The 17521-nt window shown below is 38.9% G+C and overlaps 1 protein-coding gene across 5 annotated transcripts in view; it reads left to right on the top strand.

Annotated features, from left to right (window-relative positions):
* Window positions 1-17521, top strand: part of PARD3B (par-3 family cell polarity regulator beta) — a 413251-nt gene that overhangs the window by 190577 nt on the left and 205153 nt on the right. For all 5 annotated transcript variants that reach the window (XM_055718425.1, XM_055718428.1, XM_055718426.1 and 2 more), the window contains exons 8-10: window positions 296-654; window positions 2296-2435; window positions 3198-3326. In XM_055718425.1, coding sequence (XP_055574400.1) covers window positions 296-654; window positions 2296-2435; window positions 3198-3326 — 628 coding nt within the window. The remainder of the gene's footprint in view (window positions 1-295; window positions 655-2295; window positions 2436-3197; window positions 3327-17521) is intronic.

Here is a 17521-nt window from a genome sequence, read left to right as displayed (position 1 = left end):
GTTACTTCAGGAGCCTTTAGATGAGCTTTTGACATCAGAACTTCCCTTCCTGATGCTCTGCATGAAGAATTCTGTTCATTAGTTTATTCTGACTGATACGTTTTCAGCTATTCCTACTTGAAATGTAAGGAAACACTGTAGTTTAGAATTCTTACTTCATGTGTACTCTTTAGAAAAAGGACACTGTAGATGTGAAGGTAAGGTTATTTCTTCATGTTTAAGATATTTCTTTTTGCCTTATTTTCTGTAAACAAGTCCTGATTTGTTACTGAACTTTTGTAACTTTCTTTTAAAGGGCTCAGGACATCTTCCGTCAGGCAATGAAATTTCAAAGTGTCATCTTGGAAGTCCTCCCTCCATGCAATCGAGAACAATATGAGAAGTCTGCTATTGCTCCTCTTTGTTTTCTGGATAATGAAGAAGGAGTTCCAAAAATAAAGATTCCACCTCCTGTTCATCCAAAACCTGCTCTGAAAACAATTAATCTTTCTGGAGCAAGCACCCTGGAGTCAGGGGTACAGGCAACACTACAACAAACTAAGAGCCCCAACCTCACACGTCTGGGTAGAAAATCATCTTCTCCCTCGCTGTCTCCCCTTCTGGGCTTTGGCAATAAAAAAAATGCAAAGAAAATAAAAATAGACCTGAAAAAAGGTAAGTCTTTGGAGATGAGATGATTAAAAATTCTGTGTCATGTTCTGTATAGTGATACCTTTTAACTAAATCAGTGACATTTAAAGTACAATCAAGTTAGTCACAGTTTAGATGTTCTAAAACTTTCAAAAGGTAAAGGAATGGTAATGTTCGTGACAGTCAGCTTCACGTAAATTTTGGATGCATGTTATCCAGACCTACTGATTTTTAAAACATCTCAGTTACTGATCATTTGGAAGGTATTACATTAGCAACACACAATATTAACAGATGCTTCAGCCTTTTTGCAAGTACAGAATAAATATTTGAACTGTCTGCTGGCAGCCTTCATTATTTTTATTCATATCTGCTAATTGACCACAGTGCTGTTAGGACATTCTCTTAAAGACACGTTTGAAAATATGCTCTGCTCCGCTTCATGTTATCCAAATAGTTGACCACAGATTCACCTGTCTTTCCCTATTTTCTGCAAACTTTTTCCTTCAATCTGTATTTATTCAGCTGTCAGCAGGACAGATTTTGTATGTATATCTTTAATTGTTGCTCCATGCAGATGTCTGTCTTTGCATGGAGTAACAGGTTTGTGCACATGTACTAAAATGTGCTTAGGCAGATCCCAATTAGCATTTATATTTTCTGTTTAACTTCTGTCTCTGATTTGGCTGAGAGTTAGATTTGATACTAGAAGTGGCCCTTTTATAAACTGTCTGTAGCTTTATTTTTTAACACATAACAAATGCAATCAAGCTGTTGTTTCTTAATTTTTGTTATTTCTTAACTTAAATCACTCATTTTTACTTCTGAACTCTTCAGCTTTGCGTTAACAAAACGTACTTCAGAATTTTTCCCATTTTAGATGTAATGCTTTTAATTTTGAAACTTTGATTTATATTTTTAGCAATTATAGGAATGTGATACTGACATGATGATATCTCTGAAAATTATCGGATGGGTAGCAATCTTGTTCAATATAAAAAGATTTTTATGGACCCTGCTATTCCTGGGTGACTTTGGTGGCTTATAAGCAATACTTGCTAATATTGATTTTACTCCCTAGTTATTTGTTAAAACATTTGTCTATTAACACTTGAGGTTGTTTATTTCCAAGCAAGAAACAACTTCGCTAATGGAAGCTTTGAAATATCACTTTGTCATTTCTTAACAGCATGTTGTCAGCAGTTTTTGCATTCAAATCATGTGACATTTTCCACATTTCACCAAGTTTCAGTAAAACCTGCTAAATTATATTTGTGCTCATAATTAAACAATTCTGATTACTCTGATTTGTTTTAAAGACTATTGACATTAATGTGAAGACTGATACTAAAACCACCTAGAGGGAAAAGGTAAATGCTTTGAAATTGGAGTTCTTGCTTGTTTTGCTTTATTGTGGGCTATCCAAATGTATTTCCATCTGTAGCTGTTGCAGGAGGATTTGGGCATGTGTTCTGTTATTGATAGAATTCTTCTCTAAACCATGCAGAAAATAGGCTCATGTTTACAGTTTTTGTTTGCTTTCTTCTTTTAAGAGCTAACCTGAATGAGTGTTTGTGATATGTTGCTGACATTGTTTACTTACTTTAAATGACCATCATTTGTTTGTTGACATTTATGTTGGGAGTTCTTTATCTGACGTTCTAGGTCCAGAAGGACTTGGATTCACTGTGGTTACCAGAGACTCTTCAGTACATGGTCCTGGTCCAATTTTTGTGAAGAATATTTTACCAAAAGGTGCAGCAGTAAAAGATGGTCGTTTGCAGTCAGGAGACAGAATCCTGGAGGTTAGGATAAACATCCATCGTATTTGCATTGCTGGGTATTGGTCGCTGGTTTTGGCATAAATATTTTATTTCCTTATACATACTACTGATGTATGGAATTACAGTTCTTGACCGTGGTTTAAAAATGTCTCATGACTTTTGTTTGTCAAGAAGTATTTTACACTGCAAGTTTGGAAAACCGCGTTTTTCACAAGGGTCCATGGGATGTTTGAACAAGGGGAACGTGATAACGTCTTGGTTTTTAAAGCACATAAGTGTATCAGTTTAGAAACAAAACATGTCTTGCCCCTTCAGCCATGTCCAGAAATCTCAGATTAATATCGAGGTGGCTGAGTGCTCATTTTAAGGCAATTTTGCTCAAATTGGTCTTTTTAAAATTTTTCAGGTATTTTGTGACTTACAATCTCATCTAATGGGGTTATTTTTACTTACTAACCTCAGAAAGCTCTTAAGGTAAACAGTTTTAATTCTTAGGTCTGGTTTCTGTACTTTTCATCTTCGGAATGCTTTACAAACTAATTAAACCTCACAAACCCCCTGCAAGGTGGTAAGTACTTCAGAGCTGCTTTAACAGATGGTGAAAATGGGGGGCAAAAAGGTTAAGTGATTTGTGCAGGGCCAGAGGGGGAGACAGTGTGGGAGCTGTTGCGAGTTCTTCTTTACTCTCAGTCACTGAATGTCACCTGTGTTCGATGAGGGGAAAACAGCAAAAGACAGTCATACTCACAGATGTGGCATCCTCTGTTCTTTTGTGTCTGGTAGGTGAATGGACGAGACTTCACTGGCAGGACCCAGGAAGAGCTCGTAGCTGTGCTGAGGAGCACAAAGCAAGGGGAAACTGTCTGTCTGATTGTGGCTCGTCAGGAGGAAGCCTTTCTACCTCGAGAGCTGGTAAACTTGTTATTTTTTCCCAAAGAGTGATATTGAAACAATTCCTTGTTTTAAAACTAGCCCAAGAAATAGAAATGAACTGTTGTTGGCTGAGAAAGTCAGCGGAGGATAGCAGTATAAGGCTTTGAGTATATGAAGTGTTTATACTTGCATTTGATTTTGAGGGATATTTGATTTTATCTACTTTAGATGCAATTCTGCACAATCTGATTTTTCATCCCAAAAATGACGACATAAGCATAACTTGCAGGGGAATATTGTAAACTATTTTTGTAACCGTGAGGTCAAGCATGACTGAAAATTAATTATTCTCTTTCAGAAAAGCAACAAACTTCAAACCAGAAGTTTAAAGTGCGTGTAATGAGTCCTTCAGCTTATCAGGAACCAACTAGTGAGGGTGGGTGCTTCAGGAGATGCATTTCCTGAACCAGGTGCCAGGCTGCCGGACCGGAGGAGTAGAATTCCGTTGCCTTCCTGGCAGATTTTGGAAGCAGGCTTTTCCTTGGCTGCTAGTCCTTGACTTAATAGGCTCTTGCATGTCTGATTTTGGTCTCTCAGGTGCTAAATTTTTGTTACTATTTTTTTAAACGTTGGCATGAAACTGTATTCTTTTCTCTACATAGAGGAGGACTACATGTTTCCCCTCAAGGTCATCTCTTTGGTGCCTCTTCCTTATCTTGATTGATGGCTATACTTGACCTTTCATTAAGAAGTTCTGGGATAAGGGAAGGACAGCATTTCCTGCTTTTGTCTCATTTTATCTCCTTTAAAGAGCACAAACTGCCTTCTTTCTTTACTTAAGATGCCGCCTTCTTGCTTTTCCTTTTGTTTTAGACTGTTAGCAGGATCTTCTGCAGAAATTTTCCATTATGTTTCCTCACAAAACATTGCTGACAGTTTTCCTCTTATTTCCTTGTTACCACTTAAGGTAAGGGTGTCTGTTGCCTGTGGTAGGATAAGAAGCTGGAGGGGAGCTCAGATTCTCTCATGTGAGCCTTTCCTCTTGTGCTGCTGGTGCCCACTTTTTCCTGCACTAGAGCAGTTGCGAACTTGTCCAAACAAAACTATTTTTGGTTTCATTTTCCTTTTTATTGTGTGACCTCTAAGAAGTATAATGGCAGAACATTTTCAGCCCTGTAATTGGGTATTTGTTGTCAGTGATTCCCAAAGCACCGAAGTTGGTCATTGTAATGCTCTGTTTAGTAAGCCCTGAGCCGTTGAGTCAGCGTCTGTGTGGATCAGAGAGAAATTTCCGAGTCTGAAAGTACTAAATTATCTATTATATTGAAGATTTCTGTTCTTCCACCAGCTCTTCTAAATAAGAGCTTATTTTTCAAAAAGGCTACCCATCAACCCTTCTTTTCTTACAGGTTTCTTAAGTTATAAAATACATTACTTGGAAAATGTACTTTTTTAAAAGGTGTGCATTTTCCCTCTCTGGTTCCCCCAACATTATACTTTATTATTTATTGCCATAGTACAAATTCTTTTGTAAATCACTGTAATAGTGTGTGGGTATAAAAGACTGGAAGAATCTAAAAGCTATTTATAATTTTTACTCTGCCACAATTGCCTGTGGTTAAATTCTAGCCACTGCAGCAAGGATGAACTACCTTTCAAAAGGTGACTGACTTGTGACTGGCATGATTGAAATCCAGAAACTAGCCACATTTATCCTGCTGGCTTGACCTTCGCTTAAATTGCTTTCTCTGCGAGAGTGTGATGCACAAGTGATGGCCCTCACTGTAATAGTGATGATATGTGAATTCTAATACTGTTCTGTGTTTCTTCTTATCCCAATCAAGTACAATATAATACAAATGTGAGTTGCTGAAATACATCAGATAATTTTATGGAACCAGCCCTTCTAAATTAAAAAGCCTTTCAGCAACATCTGTTTGGTAGCTCACGGCAAAAGTGTGGGTTACCATACCACTAAGCTACCAGATGTTCTTACTAACATGATGCTTGTTAGAATTCATGAGATGTCTGAGAATAGTCTGAGCAAAGATTAAAAAAAATAAATTAAAATTGGTTTAGCTTTTTTGTTTGTTTTTAGCTTTAGCCATGATATTACATTGGACTAATCCTCTGCTACCTCAAAAGTTACAGTGCTGTTTTGATCAAAGAGGAGTAAAAAGCCAGCACTTCAAATGTTTGTTTTTGGAAGGAAAGGCAGTGGATAATCCAGTATTTTTCAAGGACAGCTGTAACTGAATGCTGTGACTATGTAACATGCATGCAGAGTTTATCTAAATACTTGGGGGTTTTGTTAATGCCTGGCAATAATAGGGTAATTGTTTTATATTAGACTTGTTCTTGATTTGATCAGTTCAGGAGTGTAATCTGAGAAGCTCTTTTCTTCAGGTTCCCTGTTACCTGTTGGAAGGAGAAGGAGGACTGCCTATTAAATGTGCTCACTCCCCATAGCTTTCTGTGCCAAAGATGTTTCTGGAAGTTGGACCCCCTGGAGACCATGCACAAAACCACTTCCAAGCATGTTTTTCCACTAGAACCAGGTGCCTACATTGATTTCTAGAGAGAATTTGATAGCTGCATGGGCACAAAGCAAATAATGTCACAAAGCAACAGCGGGTGGCATTTGATCACGTGGGTCTGTAATAATATAATTTGACTTTACCTTGTAACAAAGCTGAGGTTTGGAGAAAGCTTGGTCTCATGAGTATTTTCTCTTCAGTAAACTAGATGAGAGCAGAGTTTGGGGATTTTGCTACTGTGATCTATGCTGATGAATTGCTAGCAAGTAAAAGAATATATTCAGGGTTGCAAAACCTTCACCACACCAGCCCAGAGATGTGGTATGTATGGCTAAGGCTGAATCAGTGTTGCAAACAGGCACTAGGTTACAGGGAATTGGGGCTTCAGTTACGCTACCCCATGCAATATCTGAGAGTTGTACAGTTACGTTGTTTGTACATAATGAGGGAATAAAATAGAAAGCCCATTCTTTGTAATGTTGTTGCTGCCTTAAAAAAAAGAGGAGGATCTAATGAGATTTTATTTTATTGAAGCAGATCAGTGAAGTAGAATTTGGACCAACCACAGGCTGTCCTTCTTATTATCCAGTTAGCCAAATGTTCCCAGTAATTCATGCCAGCTGTTGACAATGTAGCAGCTGAGTAAAGAGCTGATTCCAAAACTCAGGGGAAGATCTTGATTCACTTAATTACCACAGTCTACTGAGTGGCCGGTGATTAGTGCATTCTTAAAGGTGCATTTGGGTTTTAAACTGTGTAACAGTGATGGTTTTCTAAAGGATGGTGAATATTAGAGAGAGAAATTAGCTTAACTTGAACAGGTTTGGATTTTCCAGCTCTTATCAAAGTAAATAGAGTACACATAAAACTGTGGCTATCACTCCATTGTGTTTTGAAAATACAAGGTTTTGATCATGTGTATTTGTTGCATCATGTTTTTTCTCCAGGGAAAATGTGTGATTTGAAGGTACCTTTTCTTCTGATAGTGATAGGAAGATCCCTTTCCCCCCCTTCTCTTTCTTTATCCCTGCATTTGTAAAATAATCAAAGCTACTTGAATGAGAACAGCTCTGGTGTAACCCGTTCTGCGCCATGACCCTATGCAATTCTTTATTCTTGTTGTTTTTCATGAGCCTTCAGGATAGTGGATAAGACAAACATAAGCAGACAAACGTGCCTGTTCTGCAATTGCCAGAAATAGTATAGCACCAAAAATATTTTGATGCATTTTTCTCTTAAGTTCCCTTCTAGTTTTGCATATGATTTATTTTTTGTTTAAAGGTAGATTTGACTTACTAGTTTCAACTGTAGTCACTGTTTCTGTGTTTTCTTCACATATTCACTGATCCCTGAAGCGTGGAGAAGGAAAGGGAGCAAACCAGCATTTTTACAACAATCTATATAATATAGTGGTAGATCTGTAGTTTTGAGTCTTTTTTTTTTTTACACACACTACACAGGATAGAAGGAAGCAAGATGAGTGGCAAGTTCAATTAAGCATTTTTTTCTCCTCACCATGTGATTAACTTTTATGTTTCAGTCTTCCCCTAGTTAATTCCTTCCACTACCTTGAACTTCTGTGCCTGAAGGAGGATTTGTTTGCCTGAAGTGTTTTATTTTTTGCTTTTAATATTCAAAGCTTAATTTCTATTACTTCCTTTTAATTCTTTCTTGCCTTTTTATGTGCAGGAAATAATAGGTGAAATTTCACCCTAGACTTAACCATTTTGCACCTGTTTTTGTACGTCAGACCAGTGATTCTAGTGCTCAATTAATTAGAAATGCTCAAATAACTTCAGTCAGAAAGTGATTCCAGCAAGTACTAATTCTCTGCTGTGTTACCTCTATTCAAAGGGATACGAATCTGATGGGAGAGGGAAAGGTCACTATTCATACACTGGATTTTAATAACATACACAAGATTCAGTTCTTGAATTGTTCTGCATAATGAAGAGAAGGATATTGTGAATATACATGGCACATTTAATCTTGAATAACTTCATAAACTACGTAGATTTTTAAAAGTCCTGGTTTTTTTCCAAGAACTATTGAAGGAAAGTGTTTAATTTTGGTCCTTTAGATTCTTCTCATCTAGAACAGTTGTGAAATGAGTTTAAGTTCTATCTACAGAAATGTGTCTTTTTAGAGTGAAAAAATTGTGTAGTGCAGCCCCTGAAAGGCTTTCAACTTTAATTATGTATTTCAGAAGACCGTTACTAGTTCATTGTAGCTTAGAGTACTGGAAACAGTACTGTGCGTGGATGTTTGTTAATTAGTTACTGTCCTTGTTATAAAAGTCAGTAAGAGATCACTGTTTAGAAGGAACATGACAGTCTTCGGTCACAGTGAACAGAAGGTGTGGCAAAAAGTATCCTTTTATTTATCCCAGGTTTTGGTGGGACTCAACTTACCAAAGCAGAATGAGTTGCTTGAATAATTCATGTATCCTTAAAAAGTGTTGGGTTGGTTTTTTTTTTAAACTAGATCCAACAATTTTGCATTGGCAGAATGAGCTATTACATGCTGTGAAGTGCCAATATAGCTACCAACACAGCAAACATGTTTACTGTGCTTTTCTGTGTGATAGCAGTAGCCAGCCTTTTCGAGGCTGCAGAGACCTTATTTCATCTGGTCTACTATTGCTTTCTCTGTCAAGCCCATCAAAGTGTTACGATCCAGCCATGATTTGTCTTTCAGATCCCACTCTTGCTATTTTCCAGCAAATATGAGGAACTTTAAAAGGATGGTCTAAAAGCTCTGGTCATAGCACACATTGCTTGCAAGAACCTCTGATGGTGCTCTGCCTGCTGGTAAAGAAAATGTTAGAGTGCAAACAAGTAAGGAGAGAAAAGCATAATGTTATGCATACTATAAGATAGTGTATTTGCTTACAGGATTACTGCCCAAAACTCTTAAGTTGAGGAGCCCTGCTCAGGGCTGTTTACTTGATAGCATCAGTCTCAGCTCTGGCGTTGTCCAGAATTGTTTAGCAGCCCACTTTCATCTGTGAAATCAGAAGTATGTATACATCAGAACAGAGGCATATAAAATCTGGTTTTTAACAGAAATTGAATCTTCATACACTTCAAGTGCAGTTGTCCAGTTTTACAGTGTTTCTGTTTAATAAAACCGAAGTATTTGGGCAACTCTTACATCCTGCTGGCAACTGGAGAACCTTGTCATTTACAAGGGTCACCAGATTTATTCCATATACCATATGAAAATTTTTATTAGTCTCTCTGCCTAAGAATCCATGAAAAAAATTTTCCTAGGCTGACTTAATGTGAAACGTGTGCATGTGGTGTTTGAAGTAGAAATAAAAGAATTATACACTGTTTATTGCTTTGTTTACCATCCTTTTTAAAGAGTAACCAGTAAATCGAGTAAAGAGTTGGATTTGTACATCACAGTGTTGTGACTTGGAATGTATTCTGAAAGTGTACAGTAACAGCAATCCTAAATTCACCCTGAAAATACCGTGCAGTCTTCCATCTTCATGAATGATAAGATTTTAGGATCCAAGTGGCAAGGTCTATTATTGCATAAGGCTCCAGCTCAGTAGGGGGTTAAGCACATGACTAACCCAATATGGGGGATGAAAACGGGTGTTTTCACAGTGGGACACATCTTGACTGGGGACTGAACTAGTTAGTTGTTCTCCCTCTGTTTCCTACAGTTATGAACTTAAAAGGTTAAGTGAGACTGCATTTGTAAAAGTTCAAGAGCAATGCCACACTGAATTACAAAGCTCTTTTGCAAGGACAAACTATTCCCTTGGGTAAAACTTGCTGTGGGATCTCAAATAGGCATGTCAAGCAAACTGGAGAATCTCCGTTTTTGAAGTGTCCTGTGACATCAAATAATAAACTGTGAAATGCAATGTACCTGCCTTGGATGAAGAGCTGAATCTAGTTTTGTCAGTTTTTGAAGCTATAATTCCAGACAGTCTACATAATTCAAACCAGAACCATTCTATCTAATATGACACAAATTTGTAGTGTACTGTGTTAATGTAAAAAGTATCCCAAGTACAGTATAATATATCTCCATGGATTTGCTATTGGCTTTTTTGTCTTAGCAGGGTGTGCCATTAGTAACCATTTAGTTTTTATTGCAGTACGGAATACAGATGATTCCAACATGAAAGCATCTGTCAGAAATGCTAGAGATGAATACATACAGTGATGACTTCAGTTATTTACTAGATTGTGACAGGATTGCAGCAGTGCATTACCTTCAAGTATTATTTCCGAGAGTGTTGCTGTATATATATTGGAAAATACAGTGTAGATTTTATAGTGAGTGAATGACTGAGCTGTCAGCGAAGTATTTCTTAATTGTGGCTGAGCTTTGTGAAGAACGTAGAGAATAGTGCAAATAAGGAGGTATCTTCTTTTCAAGCATTTCTGCCAATAATAGTTATGTGATGCCACAATTTAAATGCCGCTCTTTCATTTTTACAGGTTTTTTTTCCAGAAAATAATTGCAAAAGCATGTAAATGTCTTATTTCCTTCATAAGCCTTTGAAAATAACCCTCCTGGGTCCCTTGGCTTTTGCTCTTGGCTCTGAATGGCCCTCCAGGGAGTTGGCATCTCTTATCAGAAATGAGCAGCCAGGCAAGGGGCAGCCAGCATATTGAGAGACCATAATAGTGTGTTGGTCAAGGGCACCAGACAGGTACTGAAAGGTCTCTTGTTGTGTTAAACAAATGCTATTTCCTTCCTGCCTTAAGTGGGAGCTAATTTTTTTTGTAAAATTCTTTTCGCAAAAGAACAATAGGGATAAATAAGGCAACCTTTCCAGTGAGAGATACACATTAGATTATCATAAATCCACAGATCAAAAGTGCCATGGTCAATGAGAACAGGCATTGTGAGATTAAATAAAAGGACTAATTGAAAGTGTGTGTCCCATGGTAGACAGAGGATTGACATGCTATTGAGTAGCTATAACCGTGGGCTAAGTAGAAAGGGGAAGAATACAATGCACGGTACCTTTCTCAAAGGTTACAATTTTGCTTGCAGTGGTGACTGAGCAGTTTTTGCATGTTCTGAGGGTAAGGGAAGGCTGAAAGTATATTTATCCGTTCTTCAAAATACTGAGAATTTGTTGATGAGACTTAATTATGTACCAGTAAGGTTATAGGTTGTTTTGAGAATCCTTTATTATAACCTTTAGGTTGTTTTGAGAATCCTTTATTATAACCTTTAGGTTGTTTTAAGTATCCTTTATTATAACCTTTAATTAAGAAATCAGAGACCTGAGGTATAGATGTGCTTCTAAAATTAAGTCAAGTCATTGGCAGAACATCAATTAATCGAATGTATCCAGACACCCTTAGGGTAAAGGTTTTCAGTCTGCATTGCTGAATGTTATCTAGTACGTATCATTAGGGCTTTCTGCTCTCAAGTCTAGTAAATTCTGCATTCTCTCACCTACATATAAACTCTTCTGAACTTTTCTGTCTAGTTTGTGGTGATTCAGTAAATGTCAGAATTGATTTTACTGAAGTTCCATACAGGTATCTCAGTAGATTAAAACATTCCTGTCCTGATTTCCCTTGTGAGGGATGGTACCTGTTTGGTTGTTTGCTCGATTCTGTTTAATGGCTGAGTCTGAGTAGCAAGCGGTAAGATTGCCTCTTAGACTTCTCTTAACTGCTGCATTCTGGTCCAGGAGAAGATGCCTGGAAAAAGAGAGGAGATCGTTGTCTTCCCCAAGCAGTTGGGAGAGCTCAGGGACTGTCTGCAATGCTGGATGGTACAACCAGGAGGGAGCTTTGCAGCAGGAGCTGAGGTTGGCAGACTCCTATAAATAGTAAAGAACAAACATCATCAGGTTGCAGAGGGGACTGGGAATTGAGATGTGCAGAGCTTGTTGCAGGTGAGGAAGCCATTGAAAGCTGGCAGGCTAAAATTTGCCAAAGTCGAAGGAAGAGCCTGCCCAACAAGGACAAAATGAGCACTGGAGATAGATTTTTCAAGTGTTTGTTGTTATGTTTTTGGGGGTGGGTGGAATTTTTTGTGGTGATCTAGTGGTTTGTTTGTGGAATTTTTTTACTTTAACCTGTTCCACTGTTAGGTATGTTTTATTAATAATTAGGAGTTTAAAATCCCTTTTGCTGTCTTCAGCGTACCCGTATGAAAAGAAGAGTACAGACCGGGCCATCTCAAAGCTCATCTTGAGGTCTTATCACTTGGCTATCAGAACTTTATTTGAAGATTTCTCATTTATCATACCTCTTAGTATCATTGAGGTACTTACCTATGTTTGCAGTAGGGAATAACTTCAGTGATATGCTGTCACTTAATTCCTGAAGTGCCTGAGGTGAATACATTTGTCATGGAAAATACATGATGTGATTGTTGACTGGGTAATTTATAACATGAAACTCAGTTTTTTCCTGAGCTAAAAACATATTTGTGTTGCAGCTCACTTAATTCATTCTGTGTTTGAGTGAATTCAGCTTCTAGGGTAAGAGATCCTGAGGTAAGAAGTATTTCTAACAGAATTCAAGGTTTAGTGCATTGGAGAGGACTTCCTTTACCAGACCATAATTCAGCTGATGGTAGTTGCTCTGTTGTCAAGTATTGGTGTCTCGGGATAATGTTTTAGCAAAGTCAGGGAAATGGAGGCAGTGGGAATCCAGCTCTGCGAGTCACTAGCAGTATTTAGTATTCATACCTACATATTCTAGGAAGAGGGACCTTCACTCATGAAATTAGTTGCCCAAATGAAGCAGTTAATTGATGAGCTGTGACTTTAAGGATGGCCAGAGCACTGATCATCAGTGAAAAGGCATTCCTTGGGAAGAACACTATCATCAGGATAATAATTTGAAACCATTTAGCGAGTATGGGATGAAATCAAGCTTCTAGTTTCTGTTCACCCCTTTTTGTTTCTCCTCTGTTTTTTCTTTATGTGGCTTCTCACATTCTCCCACAAAGGAAAGTTTTTAATCTTGTATTTGCAATGCAGTCCTAATGTTACAGACTAACTGCCAGGCATTTGCTATCAGATGCCATACAATGATGACAATTTTAAGGGAATAAAGACAGTCTCCTTAATCTTATAATGAATTAATCACTGATTGCTAGATGTGCATCTCCTTTCCTCTTACCCATCTTTGTGAAATCATTGAAAGGTTATTCACCCTCCCTCACGGGTAACAAATTTTTGATAGTACTATTGAACAAAGTTTAGCATTATTTTGAAATCAACTTCTGTTGGATCTTAGGGTAAGGCTGAATATAAATAATGCAAAAGAGACTTTAAGGATACTTGGAGTATGTTGAACATAAAATACTTGTGACGGACTTTGAGAAAGATTAGTGTTCTCTGGTAGTAGGTAAAAGCAGCTTGTTTTTAAACTTAGGTTGAATTTACTAAGTTTTTTTGTATGAAGAAATTACCTGTTTCCCAGAGAATTGTAGTAAGGGAAATGGTAGTCAAATGGTACGGATTCCAAGTCAGGTACTAAGGAAAGCAGAGGAAACAATACTGATGAAATTTACTGTACTCGTCTGCTGTCCTGCTGAATACATCTTAATTTTGATAGATAACATATCCAGACATGCAGACGGGGATCTGGCAGGTTACTTAACAAGAGCTAATGAACAGCGTAGTTATGTTAAAGGAAGTTTGGAATTACTGCAGAACATGGAACACCTCAGTTATGTGTTCTTAGTACTCTGCCTTTAGCAATTTATTTGTATCAGAATCCAGAATTGGACTAACTTATAATGAAAAACTATATGTAATACCTTATCTTACTAAGTTTATAGCAGGAGAGTTCTAGTGACCACTTTAGTCTTTTTTCCCCAGATAGTGAGGGCAAAGGTTTTCTTTGAGACTTACCAACATTTTCTTGCCTGTTATTTAAGTGAGATATTTCTTACCCACAAAGTAAAAGGGGAAAATTGCTACTGTAAAGTGTTTTGAAGACTATTATTATGTCCTCTTTTAGGCTTTTTTATTTTATTATTTGAAGGTTAAACAACGCTGTTAGATTGCTGTACTTTGGAACCCAGTCAGCTTGTTTCTTGAAGCCTAGAGCTGAGCACAGTGCTGCTATGGAGTCTGTGCTGCAATGCATCCTGCCTCCTACAGCTGCCGCTGCTCCCAGCACTCCTAAGGGCTTGGATGTATGGGTGGGGGGGTGGCCTTGTCATCAGTGTCACGGGTGGGTCAGAAGAGTGGTTGTATAAATGAGAATGTTATTGATTAGAGCACTTGACTCAAATTCAAGCAGACTCATCTGCCCAGTTCATTTTTATATATTGGCTTGAGGGACAGGTATGAATTCTGTTGTCTCTGGGTTTTTTGCAAGTTTGTGTTACCAAATGCATGAAGTCCTTAGCCTGAAATTAATGTACAAATTGGAGCTTAAAGTGAAACAGAGAAGATGCTCCTGAGAAAGAAGCTAACAAAATTTTTTTTTTTCTTCACAAAATCCACAAAATTACTGGTGCCACCTTTTCCTTGATTTTTTTTTTTTTTCAGAATAACAGCCTTTGTGCCAGCCAAATTCAGTTTTATATTAAGTCCAAGTTCATATTGAGGTAACAATATAAAGTGATTTGTGACTGCTCCGGTGAAGGTAGGCATGGGCACTGGGAGCTTTTGTGTTCTGTGATAATGACCCTCCTCACCGCTTTCCTCGTGGTATTGGGAAAGATGAAACAACCATATTGACATACAGAAGGGGCAAGAATCCGGCACAAGTGTCACAGATTAGAGTGGAAGAATGGCAGCAGCACACAGGAACTGCTTGCCTAGGGGACCTGGAAAGTAATACAAAATAGTCTGTCCTGAAGGGTTGTGGGACATGTCACATGTCTGAGACCCTGCAAAAAAATTTCTTCTGTCCAAATCTGGAAAGGATGTGCTGATGATACAGGACCGGGAGGAGCGGCTGATGCACCAGAGGCTGCGCTGCCGGCCAGCGAGGCTTGGGCAGGCTGGAGAGCTGGGTGGAGGGAACCCCGTGGAGTTCAATAAAACCAAATGTCAGGTCCTGGACCTGAGGAGGAGCAACCCCAGGCACCAGCCCAGGCTGGGGCTGACCTGCTGGAAGGCAGCTTGGCAGAGAAGGACCTGGGCATGCTGGTGCACAGCAAGTTGCTGTGAGCCAGCAGTGTGCCCTTGGGGCCAAGAAGGCCGATGGCACCCTGAGGGGCATGAGGAGGAGCGAGGCCAGCAGGGCGAGGGAGCTGATCTCCCCCTCTGCTCTGCCCTGGTGAGGCTCATCTGGAGCGCTGTGCCCGGTGCTGGGCTCCCCGGTTCGGGAGAGACAGGGAACTGCTGCAGAGGGGCCGGCGGAGGCTACAGAGATGGCGGGGGGAGCGGGTGAGGAAAGGCTGAGGGAGCCGGGCCTGTTCAGCCTGGAGAAGAGAAGGCTGAGAGGGATCTTACCAATGTACACAAATATCTTAAGGGTGAGTGTCAGGGGGATGGGGCCGGGCTCTTTTCAGCAGTGCCCAGTGACAGGACAAGGGGCAATGGGTACAAACTGCAACACAAGAAGTTCCTCCTGAATAGGGGGAAGCACTTCTTTGCCCTGAGGGTGACAGCGCTGGGGCTGGGACAGGCTGCCCGGGGAGGCTGTGGGGTCTCCTTCTCTGGAGACATGCAAAACCCACCTGGATGTGACTCTGTGCAACCTGCTCTATGTGAACCTGCTTTAGCAAGGGGTTGTGCTAGATGATCTCTAGAGGTCCCTTCCAGCCCTGACCATTCTGTGATTTGAGTGCAGCTCTGATCCAAGAGTTCTGAATTGGCTGATGAGAGTATGTGCATTTTGAAAAAGATAAGACTGGGCAGAAAATCTTTCCTCTAAAACCTTGAGAGAGCTAACTGCAAAATGCTGATGTTAGAGGGCCAGTAATAGTGGGGGTTTTCCTTACACTGATTCTTTTGAAGGAAGTCAGAGCAGGAGTATTCAGAAATTATCATTCTGTATTGTTCACAGTAGTTATGAATTTGTAGGTTTTAGGGGGATTACATTCAGGATGTCTCTATATCCACGGCTAAGAAATAAAAGTGCCAGATTTGTAATGGAGAATTGTCTACTTCTGGTGAACGAAGACAAAAGCACAAATGAGTAACACAGGTACTGGAAATGAGTGCTGGCATCAAGACAATTGCCAGTGTTGGTATTATGTCATTTTTATATTTGGCAGTTAGGCAAATTGTGTTGACTTAATGTCATGTAGTTACATTCCAGGAAGAATTTGAGCTTGGTGCATGTTGGGATTGAGGTTTATAGTCTTAGCTCTGTGGCTCATCCAGTTCTTCTCCAGCCAGTAGCTGCTGCTCATCAGTGAACGGGCATCTGAAATAAATGAATGTATACTTAGTGGTTACTGTTTCTAATTTATTTGTTGCTTCGGGATCTTAATTTCTGCTCCCAGTTCTGTGATTGTGCTTCTTGTTGATCAGACAGCACAACAGATGAATTTATGGGACTGCTTTGGCTGCTCGGAAAATACCTGTACTACTGGCACCTTTGCTGATAATTGCATTGATAGTGTATGTACTGCAGCTTAGGCCCTGGAAATGATCCCTCGTTAGGTAAAAGGAGGATTGGCCCAGCTACTGCACTCCTCCTTGTGTGTGTGTCTTCTCTTTGATAATTTAACGTAAGATTTTGACACCGCTGAAAGCAGCCCCCAGTCATCTTTTTCAGCTTGTACTTGTCTGTGTATTTTCTTTTCATAGTGTTTTTCCTATTGATTTTTTTAACACTACTGTTACAAAGAATAAAAAAAATGTCCAAATGACAAGAAACTACCTAATTAATTGTCTTGGTGTTATACGAAGAAGGAAGAGTGGAATAAAATCAGATGTGATGCATAAGGTCTTTTCCACTAATACCTTCCATGAACACTTCTGGTTTTATTTCTGTAGAGTGCCAGTATGAATTTTTCAGGCAAAAAAATGATTTTGTTTAATTTTATAATTCTGATCTGCTTTAAAAGAAAAAAGAAAACAAACCAACCAACCCCAGCAACATACAATGCTGCAAAACTGTACATACATGTACAGTAAAAGGAAGTTCTTTCTGGTCTTCCCTAGCTGTGGATACTTGACTTGGCATTCTTATAAACAGAAGTCTAATCTAGGAAAAATCTTGGGATCAACCTACACCAGAAGGAAAAAAAAAAAACCCACCAAACCTCTATGGAATAGAAGTATGTATAAAGGGAGTTATGCAGAGTAAGTTACTGCATTTTAAATTCTTACCCTCGCTTTTGTTACACTTAACTTCCCTCTGTAGACAGCTATAAGAGAAGGATAATTTTTTAAGGATGAAACTATTTTCAGAGGAGATTGGGATTTAACAGTACAGCTATCATTATGGTTTGTGAGCTGCATGTAAAGATGTTGAGTGTTTTATGGCTTACATTTTTAATGCAGCTGTGTTTAAAATAAATGTCTTTGCTGTACTCTGCTGCAACATCAGTTTTAGATCGTGTGGAACTAAGCTATTTTACCTTATATTTAGGCATATTGCTAGGGGTCATTAAAAACAACATTTTAAGCCAGCTCATGTGACAAAATACAGCTAAATACATTGTTGGTTATAAGGCTGCTTCTTCAAGCTGCTTTCTGGAAAAGAGGACTGTTTCTTGTATCAACCCATGGATAAAACTAGTTTATGCATTGTCTCTACCCCCTTTTCGCTCATGTTTTCA

The sequence above is a fragment of the Falco cherrug genome, chromosome 8, assembly GCF_023634085.1.
Source record: "Falco cherrug isolate bFalChe1 chromosome 8, bFalChe1.pri, whole genome shotgun sequence".
In the NCBI taxonomy this organism is placed as follows: Eukaryota; Metazoa; Chordata; class Aves; order Falconiformes; family Falconidae; genus Falco; species Falco cherrug.
The sequence above is the reverse complement of the archived record's forward strand: the minus strand, read 5'-3'. Positions and strand labels throughout refer to the sequence as shown.